Raw genomic sequence first — 11,885 nt, forward strand, 5'->3', positions numbered from 1 at the left:
TCGAGTCTGTGCTATAAGATGTAGTGTGTGTGTGTACTGTACAATTTGTGCTGTCACATGTAGTGTATGTACAGAACCTGTGTGCTGTCACGTGTAGTGTATGTACAGAGCCTGTGCTGTCACGTGTAGTGTATGTACAGAACCTGTGTGCTGTCACGTGTAGTGTATGTACAGTACCTGTGTGCTGTCACCTGTAGTGTATGTACAGAACCTGTGTGCTGTCACGTGTAGTGTATGTACAGAACCTGTGTGCTGTCACGTGTAGTGTATGTACAGTACCTGTGTGCTGTCACGTGTAGTGTATGTACAGAACCTGTGTGCTGTCACATGTTGCGTATGTACAGAACCTGTGTGCTGTCACGTGTAGTGTATGTACAGAACCTGTGTGCTGTCACGTGTAGTGTATGTACAGAACCTGTGTGCTGTCACGTGTTGTGTGTACAGAACCTGTGTGCTGTCACGTGTAGTGTATGTACAGAACCTATGTGCTGTCACGTGTAGTGTATGTACAGTACCTGTGTGCTGTCACGTGTTGTGTATGTACAGAACCTGTGTGCTGTCACGTGTAGTGTATGTACAGTACCTGTGTGCTGTCACGTGTAGTGTATGTACAGAACCTGTGTGCTGTCACGTGTAGTGTATGTACAGTACCTGTGTGCTGTCACGTGTAGTGTGTTTACAGAACCTTTGTGCTTTCACGTGAAGTGTATGTACAGAACCTGTGTGCTGTCACGTTTAGTGTATGTACAGAACCTGTGTGCTGTCACGCGTAGTGTATGTACAGTACCTGTGTGCTGTCACGTGTAGTGTATGTTCAGTACCTGTGTGCTGTCACGTGTAGTGTGTGTACAGAACCTGTGTGCTGTCACGTGTAGTGTATGTTCAGTACCTGTGTGCTGTCACACGTAGTGTGTGTACAGAACCTGTGTGCTGTCACGTGTAGTGTATGTTCAGTACCTGTGTGTTTTCACGTGTAGTGTGTGTTCAGAACCTGTGTGCTGTCACGTGTAGTGTGTGTACAGAACCTGTGTGCTGTCACGTGTAGTGTATGTACAGAACCTGTTTGCTGTCACGTGTAGTGTATGTACAGAACCTGTTTGCTGTCACGTGTAGTGTATGTACAGAACCTGTGTGCTGTCACGTGTAATCAATGTACAGTACCTGTGTGCTGTCACGTGTAGTGTATGTACAGAACCTGTGTGCTGTCACGTGTTGCGTATGTACAGAACCTGTGTGCTGTCACGTGTTGTGTATGTACAGAACCTGTGTGCTGTCACGTGTAGTGTATGTACAGTACCTGTGTGCTGTCACGTGTAGTGTGTGTACAGAACATTTGTGCTGTCACGTGTAGTGTATCTACAGAACCTGTGTGCTGTCACGTTTAGTGTATGTACAGAACCTGTGTGCTGTCACGTGTAGTGTATGTACAGAACCTGTGTGCTGTCACGTGTAGTGTATGTACAGTGCCTGTGTGCTGTCTCGTGTAGTGTATGTACAGAGACTGTGTGCTGTCACGTGTAGTGTATGTACAGTACCTGTGTGCTGTCACGTGTAGTGTATGTACAGTGCCTGTGTGCTGTCTCGTGTAGTGTATGTACAGAACCTGTGTGCTGTCACGTGTTGTGTATGTACAGAACCTGTGTGCTGTCACGTGTAGTGTATGTACAGTGCCTGTGTGCTGTGTCGTGTATGTACAGTACCTGTGTGCTGTCACGTGTAGTGTATGTACAGTACCTCTGTGCTATAACATGTAGTGTGTGTACTGTACAAGTCTGTGCTATAACATGTAGTGTGTGTGTGTACTGTACAAGTATGTGCTATAACATGTAATGTGTGTGTGTACTGTACAAGTCTGTGCTATAACATGTAGTGTGTGTGTACTGTACAAGTCTGTGCTATAACATGTAGTGTGTGTGTACTGTACAAGTCTGTGCTATAACATGTAGTGTGTGTGTACTGTACAAGTATGCGTTATAACATGTAGTGTGTTTACTGTACAAGTCTGTGCTATAACATGTAGTGTGTGTGTGTGTGTGTACTGTACAAGTCTGTGCTATGACATGTAGTGTGTGTACTGTACAAGGCTGTGCTATAACATGTAGTGTGTGTGTGTACTGTACAAGTATGTGCTATAACATGTAGTGTGTGTACTGTACAAGTCTGTGCTATAACATGTAGTGTGTGTGTGTGTACTGTACAAGTCTGTGCTATAACATGTAGTGTGTGTACTGTACAAGTCTGTGCTATAACATGTAGTGTGTGTGTGTACTGTACAAGTCTGTGCTATAACATGTAGTGTGTGTGTACTGTACAAGTCTGTGCTATAACATGTAGTGTGTGTGTACTGTACAAGTCTGTGCTTTACCATGTAGTGTGTGTGTGTACTGTACAAGTCTGTGCTATAACATATAGTGTGTGTACTGTACAAGTCTGTGCTATAACATGTAGTGTGTGTGTGTACTGTACAAGTCTGTGCTATAACATGTAGTGTGTGTGTGTGTGTACTGTACAAGTCTGTGCTATAACATGTAGTGTGTGTGTACTGTACAAGTCTGTGCTATAACATGTAGTGTGTGTGTGTGCGTACTGTACAAGTCTGTGCTATAACATGTAGTGTGTGTACTGTACAAGTCTGTGCTATAACATGTAGTGTGTACTGTACTAGTCTGTGCTATAACATGTAGTGTGTGTGTACTGTACAAGTCTGTGCTATAACATGTAGTGTGTGTACTGTACAAGTCTGTGCTATAACATGTAGTGTGTGTGTGTGTACTGTACAAGTCTGTGCTATAACATGTAGTGGGTGTGTACTGTACAAGTCTGTGCTATAACATGTAGTGGGTGTGTATTGTACAAGTCTGTGCTATAACATGTAGTGTGTGTGTACTGTACAGGTCTGTGCTATAACATGTAGTGTGTTTGTACTGTACAAGTCTGTGCTATAACATGTAGTGTGTGTTTGTACTGTACAAGTCTGTGCTATAACATGTAGTGTGTGTGTACTGTACAAGTCTGTGCTATAACATGTAGTGTGTGTGTACTGTACAAGTCTGTGCTATAACATGTAGTGTGTGTGTGTACTGTACAAGTCTGTGCTATAACATATAGTGTTTGTGTGTGTGTGTACTGTACAAGTCTGTGCTATAACATATAGTGTTTGTGTGTGTGTGTACTGTACAAGTCTGTGCTATAACATGTAGTGTGTGTGTGTACTGTACAAGTCTGTGCTATAACATGTAGTGTGTGTGTACTGTACAAGTCTGTGCTATAACATGTAGTGTGTGTGTACTGTACAAGTCTGTGCTATAACATGTAGTGTGTGTGTACTGTACAAGTCTGTGCTATAACATGTAGTGTGTGTGTACTGTACAAGTCTGTGCTATAACATGTAGTGTGTGTGCTGTACAAGTCTGTGCTATAAGATGTAGTGTGTGTGTGTACTGTCGAGTCTGTGCTATAAGATGTAGTGTGTGTGTGTACTGTACAATTTGTGCTGTCACATGTAGTGTATGTACAGAACCTGTGTGCTGTCACGTGTAGTGTATGTACAGAGCCTGTGCTGTCACGTGTAGTGTATGTACAGAACCTGTGTGCTGTCACGTGTAGTGTATGTACAGTACCTGTGTGCTGTCACCTGTAGTGTATGTACAGAACCTGTGTGCTGTCACGTGTAGTGTATGTACAGAACCTGTGTGCTGTCACGTGTAGTGTATGTACAGTACCTGTGTGCTGTCACGTGTAGTGTATGTACAGAACCTGTGTGCTGTCACATGTTGCGTATGTACAGAACCTGTGTGCTGTCACGTGTAGTGTATGTACAGAACCTGTGTGCTGTCACGTGTAGTGTATGTACAGAACCTGTGTGCTGTCACGTGTTGTGTGTACAGAACCTGTGTGCTGTCACGTGTAGTGTATGTACAGAACCTGTGTGCTGTCACGTGTAGTGTATGTACAGTACCTGTGTGCTGTCACGTGTTGTGTATGTACAGAACCTGTGTGCTGTCACGTGTAGTGTATGTACAGTACCTGTGTGCTGTCACGTGTAGTGTATGTACAGAACCTGTGTGCTGTCACGTGTAGTGTATGTACAGTACCTGTGTGCTGTCACGTGTAGTGTGTTTACAGAACCTTTGTGCTTTCACGTGAAGTGTATGTACAGAACCTGTGTGCTGTCACGTTTAGTGTATGTACAGAACCTGTGTGCTGTCACGCGTAGTGTATGTACAGTACCTGTGTGCTGTCACGTGTAGTGTATGTTCAGTACCTGTGTGCTGTCACGTGTAGTGTGTGTACAGAACCTGTGTGCTGTCACGTGTAGTGTATGTTCAGTACCTGTGTGCTGTCACACGTAGTGTGTGTACAGAACCTGTGTGCTGTCACGTGTAGTGTATGTTCAGTACCTGTGTGTTTTCACGTGTAGTGTGTGTTCAGAACCTGTGTGCTGTCACGTGTAGTGTGTGTACAGAACCTGTGTGCTGTCACGTGTAGTGTATGTACAGAACCTGTTTGCTGTCACGTGTAGTGTATGTACAGAACCTGTTTGCTGTCACGTGTAGTGTATGTACAGAACCTGTGTGCTGTCACGTGTAATCAATGTACAGTACCTGTGTGCTGTCACGTGTAGTGTATGTACAGAACCTGTGTGCTGTCACGTGTTGCGTATGTACAGAACCTGTGTGCTGTCACGTGTTGTGTATGTACAGAACCTGTGTGCTGTCACGTGTAGTGTATGTACAGTACCTGTGTGCTGTCACGTGTAGTGTGTGTACAGAACATTTGTGCTGTCACGTGTAGTGTATCTACAGAACCTGTGTGCTGTCACGTTTAGTGTATGTACAGAACCTGTGTGCTGTCACGTGTAGTGTATGTACAGAACCTGTGTGCTGTCACGTGTAGTGTATGTACAGTGCCTGTGTGCTGTCTCGTGTAGTGTATGTACAGAGACTGTGTGCTGTCACGTGTAGTGTATGTACAGTACCTGTGTGCTGTCACGTGTAGTGTATGTACAGTGCCTGTGTGCTGTCTCGTGTAGTGTATGTACAGAACCTGTGTGCTGTCACGTGTTGTGTATGTACAGAACCTGTGTGCTGTCACGTGTAGTGTATGTACAGTGCCTGTGTGCTGTGTCGTGTATGTACAGTACCTGTGTGCTGTCACGTGTAGTGTATGTACAGTACCTGTGTGCTGTCACATGTAGTGTATGTACAGTACCTGTGTGCTGTCACGTGTAGTGTATGTTCAGTACCTGTGTGCTGTCACGTGTAGTGTGTGTACTGAACCTGTGTGCTGTCACGTGTAGTGTATGTACAGAACCTGTGTGCTGTCACGTGTAGTGTATGTACAGAACCTGTGTGCTGTCACGTGTAGTGTATGTTCAATACCTGTGTGCTGTCACGTGTAGTGTGTGTACAGAACCTGTGTGCTGTCACGTGTAGTGTATGTACAGAACCTGTGTGCTGTCACGTGTAGTGTGTGTACAGAACCTGTGTGCTGTCACGTGTAGTGTATGTTCAGTACCTCCGTGCTGTCACGTTTAGTGTATGTTCAGTACCTGTGTGCTGTCACATGTAGTGTGTGTTCAGAACTTTTGTGCTGTCACGTGTAGTGTGTGTACAGAACCTGTGTGCTGTCACGTGTAGTGTGTGTACAGAACCTGTTTGCTGTCACGTGTAGTGTATGTACAGAACCTGTGTGCTGTCACGTGTAGTGTATGTACAGAACCTGTGTGCTGTCACGTGTAGTGTATGTACAGAACCTGTGTGCTGTCACGTGTAGTGTATGTTCAGTACCTGTGTGCTGTCACGTGTAGTGTATGTACAGAACCTGTGTGCTGTCACGTGTAGTGTATGTTCAGTACCTGTGTGTTTTCACGTGTAGTGTGTGTTCAGAACTTTTGTGCTGTCACGTGTAGTGTGTGTACAGAACCTGTGTGCTGTCACGTGTAGTGTGTGTACAGAACCTGTTTGCTGTCACGTGTAGTGTATGTACAGAACCTGTGTGCTGTCACGTGTAGTGTATGTACAGTACCTGTGTGCGGTCACGTGTAGTGTATGTACAGTACCTGTGTGCTGTCACGTGTAGTGTATGTACAGTACCTGTGTGCTGTCACGTGTAGTGTATGTACAGTACCTGTGTGCTGTCACGTGTAGTGTATGTACAGAACCTGTGTGCTGTCACGTGTAGTGTGTGTACAGAACCTGTGTGCTGTCACGTGTAGTGTATGTACAGTACCTGTGTGCTGTCACGTGTTGCGTATGTACAGTACCTGTGTGCTGTCACGTGTAGTGTATGTACAGAGCCTGTGTGCTGTCACGTGTAGTGTATGTACAGTACCTGTGTGCTGTCACGTGTAGTGTATGTACAGTGCCTGTGTGCTGTCTCGTGTAGTGTATGTACAGAACCTGTGTGCTGTCACGTGTTGTGTATGTACAGAACCTGTGTGCTGTCACGTGTAGTGTATGTACAGTGCCTGTGTGCTGTGTTGTGTATGTACAGTACCTGTGTGCTGTCACGTGTAGTGTATGTACAGTACCTGTGTGCTGTCACATGTAGTGTATGTACAGTACCTGTGTGCTGTCACGTGTAGTGTATGTTCAGTACCTGTGTGCTGTCACGTGTAGTGTGTGTACAGTACCTGTGTGCTGTCACGTGTAGTGTATGTACAGAACCTGTGTGCTGTCACGTGTAGTGTATGTACAGAACCTGTGTGCTGTCACGTGTAGTGTATGTACAGAACCTGTGTGCTGTCACGTGTAGTGTATGTTCAAAACCCGTGTGCTGTCACGTGTAGTGTATGTACAGTGCCTGTGTGCTGTCACGTGTAGTGTATGTACAGTACCTGTGTGCTGTCACGTGTAGTGTATGTACAGAACCTGTGTGCTGTCACGTGTAGTGTATGTACAGAACCTGTGTGCTGTCACGTGTAGTGTATGTACAGAACCTGTGTGCTGTCACGTGTTGTGTATGTACAGAACCTGTGTGCTGTCACGTGTAGTGTATGTACAGAACCTGTGTGCTGTCACGTGTAGTGTATGTACAGTACCTGTGTGCTGTCACGTGTAGTGTATGTACAGAACCTGTGTGCTGTCACGTGTAGTGTATGTACAGAACCTGTGTGCTGTCACGTGTAGTGTATATACAGTACCTGTGTGCTGTCACGTGTAGTGTATGTACAGTACCTGTGTGCTGTCACATGTAGTGTATGTACAGAACCTGTGTGCTGTCACGTGTAGTGTATGTACAGTACCTGTGTGCTGTCACGTGTAGTGTATGTACAGTACCTGTGTGCTGTCACGTGTTGCGTATGTACAGTACCTGTGTGCTGTCACGTGTTGCGTATGTACAGTACCTGTGTGCTGTCACGTGTAGTGTATGTACAGAACCTGTGTGCTGTCACGTGTTGCGTATGTACAGAACCTGTGTGCTGTCACGTGTAGTGTTTGTTCAGAACCTGTGTGCTGTCACGTGTTGTGTATGTACAGAACCTGTGTGTTGTCACGTGTAGTGTATGTACAGAACCTGTGTGTTGTCACGTGTTGTGTATGTACAGAACCTGTGTGCTGTCACGTGTAGTGTATGTACAGTACCTGTGTGCTGTCACGTGTAGTTTATGTACAGTACCTGTGTGCTGTCACGTGTAGTGTATGTACAGAACCTGTGTGCTGTCACGTGTAGTGTATGTACAGAACCTGTGTGCTGTCACGTGTAGTGTAGGTACAGAACCTGTGTACTGTCACGTGTAGTGTGTGTACAGTACCTGTGTGCTGTCACGTGTAGTGTGTGTACAGAACCTGTGTGCTGTCACGTGTAGTGTATGTACAGTACCTGTGTGCTGTCACGTGTAGTGTATGTACAGAACCTGTGTGCTGTCACGTGTAGTGTATGTACAGAACCTGTGTGCTGTCACGTGTAGTGTATGTACAGTACCTGTGTGCTGTCACGTGTAGTGTATGTACAGTACCTGTGTGCTGTCACGTGTAGTGTATGTACAGAACCTGTGTGCTGTCACGTGTAGTGTATGTACAGTACCTGTGTGCTGTCACGTGTAGTGTGTGTACAGAACCTTTGTGCTGTCACGTGTAGTGTATGTACAGAACCTGTGTGCTGTCACGTGTAGTGTATGTACAGTACCTGTGTGCTGTCACGTGTAGTGTGTGTACAGAACTTTTGTGCTGTCACGTGTTGTGTGTGTTCAGTACCTGTGTGCTGTCACGTGTTGTGTATGTACAGAGCCTGTGCTGTCACGTGTAGTGTATGTACAGAGCCTGTGTGCTGTCACGTGTTGTGTATGTACAGAACCTGTGTGCTGTCAGATGTAGTGTATGTACAGTACCTGTGTGCTGTCACGTGTAGTGTGTGTACAGAACCTGTGTGCTGTCACATGTAGTGTATGTACAGTACCTGTGTGCTGTCACGTGTAGTGTATGTACAGAGCCTGTGTGCTGTCACGTGTAGTGTATGTACAGTACCTGTGTGCTGTCACGTGTAGTGTATGTACAGTACCTGTGTGCTGTCACGTGTAGTGTATGTACAGAACCTGTGTGCTGTCACGTGTAGTGTGTGTGCAGTACCTGTGTGCTGTCACGTGTAGTGTATGTACAGAACCTGTGTGCTGTCACGTGTAGTGTATGTTCAGTACCTGTGTGCTGTCACGTGTAGTGTATGTAGAGTGCCTGTGTGCTGTCACGTGTAGTGTATGTACAGAACCTGTGTGCTGTCACGTGTAGTGTATGTTCAGTACCTGTGTGCTGTCACGTGTAGTGTATGTAGAGTGCCTGTGTGCTGTCACGTGTAGTGTATGTACAGTACCTGTGTGCTGTCACGTGTAGTGTATGTACAGAACCTGTGTGCTGTCACGTGTAGTGTATGTACAGAACCTGTGTGCTGTCACGTGTAGTGTGTGTACTGAACCTGTGTGCTGTCACGTGTAGTGTATGTTCAGTACCTGTGTGCTGTCACGTGTAGTGTATGTAGAGTGCCTGTGTGCTGTCACGTGTAGTGTATGTACAGTACCTGTGTGCTGTCACGTGTAGTGTATGTACAGAACCTGTGTGCTGTCACGTGTAGTGTATGTACAGAACCTGTGTGCTGTCACGTGTAGTGTGTGTACTGAACCTGTGTGCTGTCACGTGTAGTGTATGTACAGAACCTGTGTGCTTTCACGTGTAGTGTGTGTACAGTACCTGTGTGCTGTCACGTGTAGTGTATGTGCAGAACCTGTGTGCTGTCACGTGTTGCTTGTGCGCTGTGCACAACCCCCGTCATGCCATTAAGATTACTTTCTTCTCACTCACATGTGAAATACTTTCTCTAAGGAAGTTATTTGCTTGGAAGAACTTGTTTTGCCTAAGTCTTGTGATTTTTATGAGTCTGTATAAGTTTGTGGCTAATTCTAGCATTGCAGATTTTATTATTATAATAATTTTCTGTGTTTATGTTCTTGTACAATAGTGGAGCTTACAATCTAATATCTGGTTACGTAATATTCTGTATTTGCTGAGCCAAAAAATGTTATATTAATACAACGTCATGTTATTGTACGTAGTGCACTTACCTGAAGCAGTTACTGTTTTAACTTCTGAAAATTCCACAGCAACTTTATCAACCATCTGCTCCAAACGTCTTAGCTGATACCTGTGTCTGATTAATGATCGGACATATTACTGTATACCTCACCTGTGTGTTATGGCTCTATACACAGACTAAAATCCTCTTGCTAGGTTATGTATATTACCTCTGGTCAGAAGCATAAGCTGTGATGTCATGCAGAGAGATTCTGTAACTCAGAGGGTTCTGTATATTACCTCTGGTCAGAAGCATAAGCTGTGATGTCATGCAGAGATTCAGTAACTCACTGGGTCCTGTATATTACCTCTGGTCAGAAGCATAAGCTGTGATGTCATGCAGAGATTCTGTAACTCAGTGGGTTCTGTATATTACCTTTGTTCAGAAGCATAAGCTGTGATGTCATGCAGAGATTCTGTAACTCAATGATTCTGTTTATTACCTCTGGTCAGAAGCATAAGCTCTGATGTCATGAAGAGATTCTGTAATCAGAGGGTTCTCTATATTACCTCTGGTCAAAAGCATAAGCTGTGATGTCATGCAGAGATTCTGTAATCAGAGGGTTCTGTATATTACCTCTGGTCAGAAGCATAAGCTGTGATGTCATGCAGAGATTCAGTAACTCAGAGGGTTCTGTATATTACCTCTGGTCAGAAGCATAAGCTGTGATGTCATGCAGAGATTCTGTAATCAGAGGGTTCTCTATATTACCTCTGGTCAGAAGCATAAGCTTTGATGTCATGCAGAGATTCTGTAATCAGAGGGTTCTCTATATTACCTCTGGTCAGAAGCATACGCTGTGATGTCATGCAGAGATTCTGTAATCAGAGGGTTCTCTATATTACCTCTGGTCAGAAGCATAAGCTGTGATGCCATGCACAGATTCTGTAACTCAGTGGGTTCTCTATATTACCTCTGGTCAGAAGCATAAGCTGTGATCTCATGCAGAGATTCTGTAACTCAGAGGGTTGTCTATATTACCTCTGGTCAGAAGCATAAGCTGTGATGTCATGCAGAGATTCTGTAACTCAGTGGGTTATGTATATTACCTCTGGTCAGAAGCATACGCTGTGATGTCATGCAGAGATTCTGTAACTCAGTGGGTTCTGTATATTACCTCTGGTCAGAAGCATAAGCTGTGATGTCATGCAGAGATTCAGTAACTCAGAGGGTTCTCTATATTACCTCTGGTCAGAAGCATAAGCTGTGATGTCATGCAGAGATTCAGTAACTCAGTGGGTTATGTATATTACCTCTGGTCAGAAGCATACGCTGTGATGTCATGCAGAGATTCTGTAACTCAGTGGGTTCTGTATATTACCTCTGGTCAGAAGCATACGCTGTGATGTCATGCAGAGATTCAGTAACTCAGAGGGTTCTGTATATTACCTCTGGTCAGAAGCATAATCTGTGATGTCATGCAGAGATTCTGTAACTCAGAGGGTTCTCTATATTACCTCTGGTCAGAAGCATAAGCTGTGATGTCATGCAGAGATTCTGTAACTCAGTGGGTTCTGTATATTACCTCTGGTCAGAAGCATAATCTGTGATGTCATGCAGAGATTCAGTAACTCAGAGGGTTCTCTATATTACCTCTGGTCAGAAGCATAAGCTGTGATGTCATGCAGAGATTCTGTTACTCATTGGGTTCTCTATATTACCTCTGGTCAGAAGCATAAGCTGTGATGTCATGCAGAGATTCTGTAACTCAGTGGGTTCTCTATATTACCTCTGGTCAGAAGCATAAGCTGTGATGTCATGCAGAGATTCTGTAACTCAGTGGGTTCTGTATATTACCTCTGGTCAGTGATGTCATGCAGAGATTCTGTAACTCAGTAGGTTTTCTATATTACATCTGGTCAGAAGTATACACTTTTCGGCGCCTCTCAGTGGGTTTTATACATTACTTCTGGGTCGAAGAGTCCATGGGTCGTTATCTGCAGATCCTGTGACTTTACTTCAGGTAGAGCATCTCCCTTCTGGCAAAACAAAACTGTGAGACCCACAGGGATGTACAGTTGGCAGAGGAAGGAGGAGGCTGGAGTTCTGCCACAAACCATCTGTAACCTAACGCCCCTTCTGCTAAATTGCTGGGGGGCTGGGCATGCAGAGAGCACTCAGCTATTTAACACTAGAAACCTGAGCCTGTATTGTAACACTGATATAACATCTGTATCTGAAATACCCAAGTTAATACACTGAAATGCATAACATTTTTATATTCTCACATTAAATGCACAAATGGTGGAAAATTCCTAGGGTTATTTGCTAGTTTTGCCTTTGGGGCATATGTCCCATTTTAAAGCAATGACTTGGTACCT

The 11,885-nt window shown here is 44.7% G+C and overlaps 1 protein-coding gene across 2 annotated transcripts in view; it reads right to left on the bottom strand.

Annotated features, from left to right (window-relative positions):
• Nucleotides 1-11,567, bottom strand: part of CHADL (chondroadherin like) — a 201,172-nt gene extending 189,605 nt beyond the window's left edge. The window contains exons 1-2 of one of the 2 annotated variants that reach the window (XM_053721402.1): nucleotides 11,362-11,567; nucleotides 9,554-9,639 (exon numbers count right to left, since the gene is read on the bottom strand). In XM_053721402.1, coding sequence (XP_053577377.1) covers nucleotides 9,554-9,608 — 55 coding nt within the window. In that variant the 5' untranslated portion in view covers nucleotides 9,609-9,639; nucleotides 11,362-11,567. The remainder of the gene's footprint in view (nucleotides 1-9,553; nucleotides 9,640-11,361) is intronic. The other variant, XM_053721401.1, reaches the window with a different exon arrangement.
• Between the last annotated feature and the right edge of the window lie 318 nt (nucleotides 11,568-11,885).

The sequence above is a fragment of the Bombina bombina genome, chromosome 7 (assembly GCF_027579735.1).
Source record: "Bombina bombina isolate aBomBom1 chromosome 7, aBomBom1.pri, whole genome shotgun sequence".
NCBI lineage: Eukaryota > Metazoa > Chordata > Amphibia > Anura > Bombinatoridae > Bombina > Bombina bombina.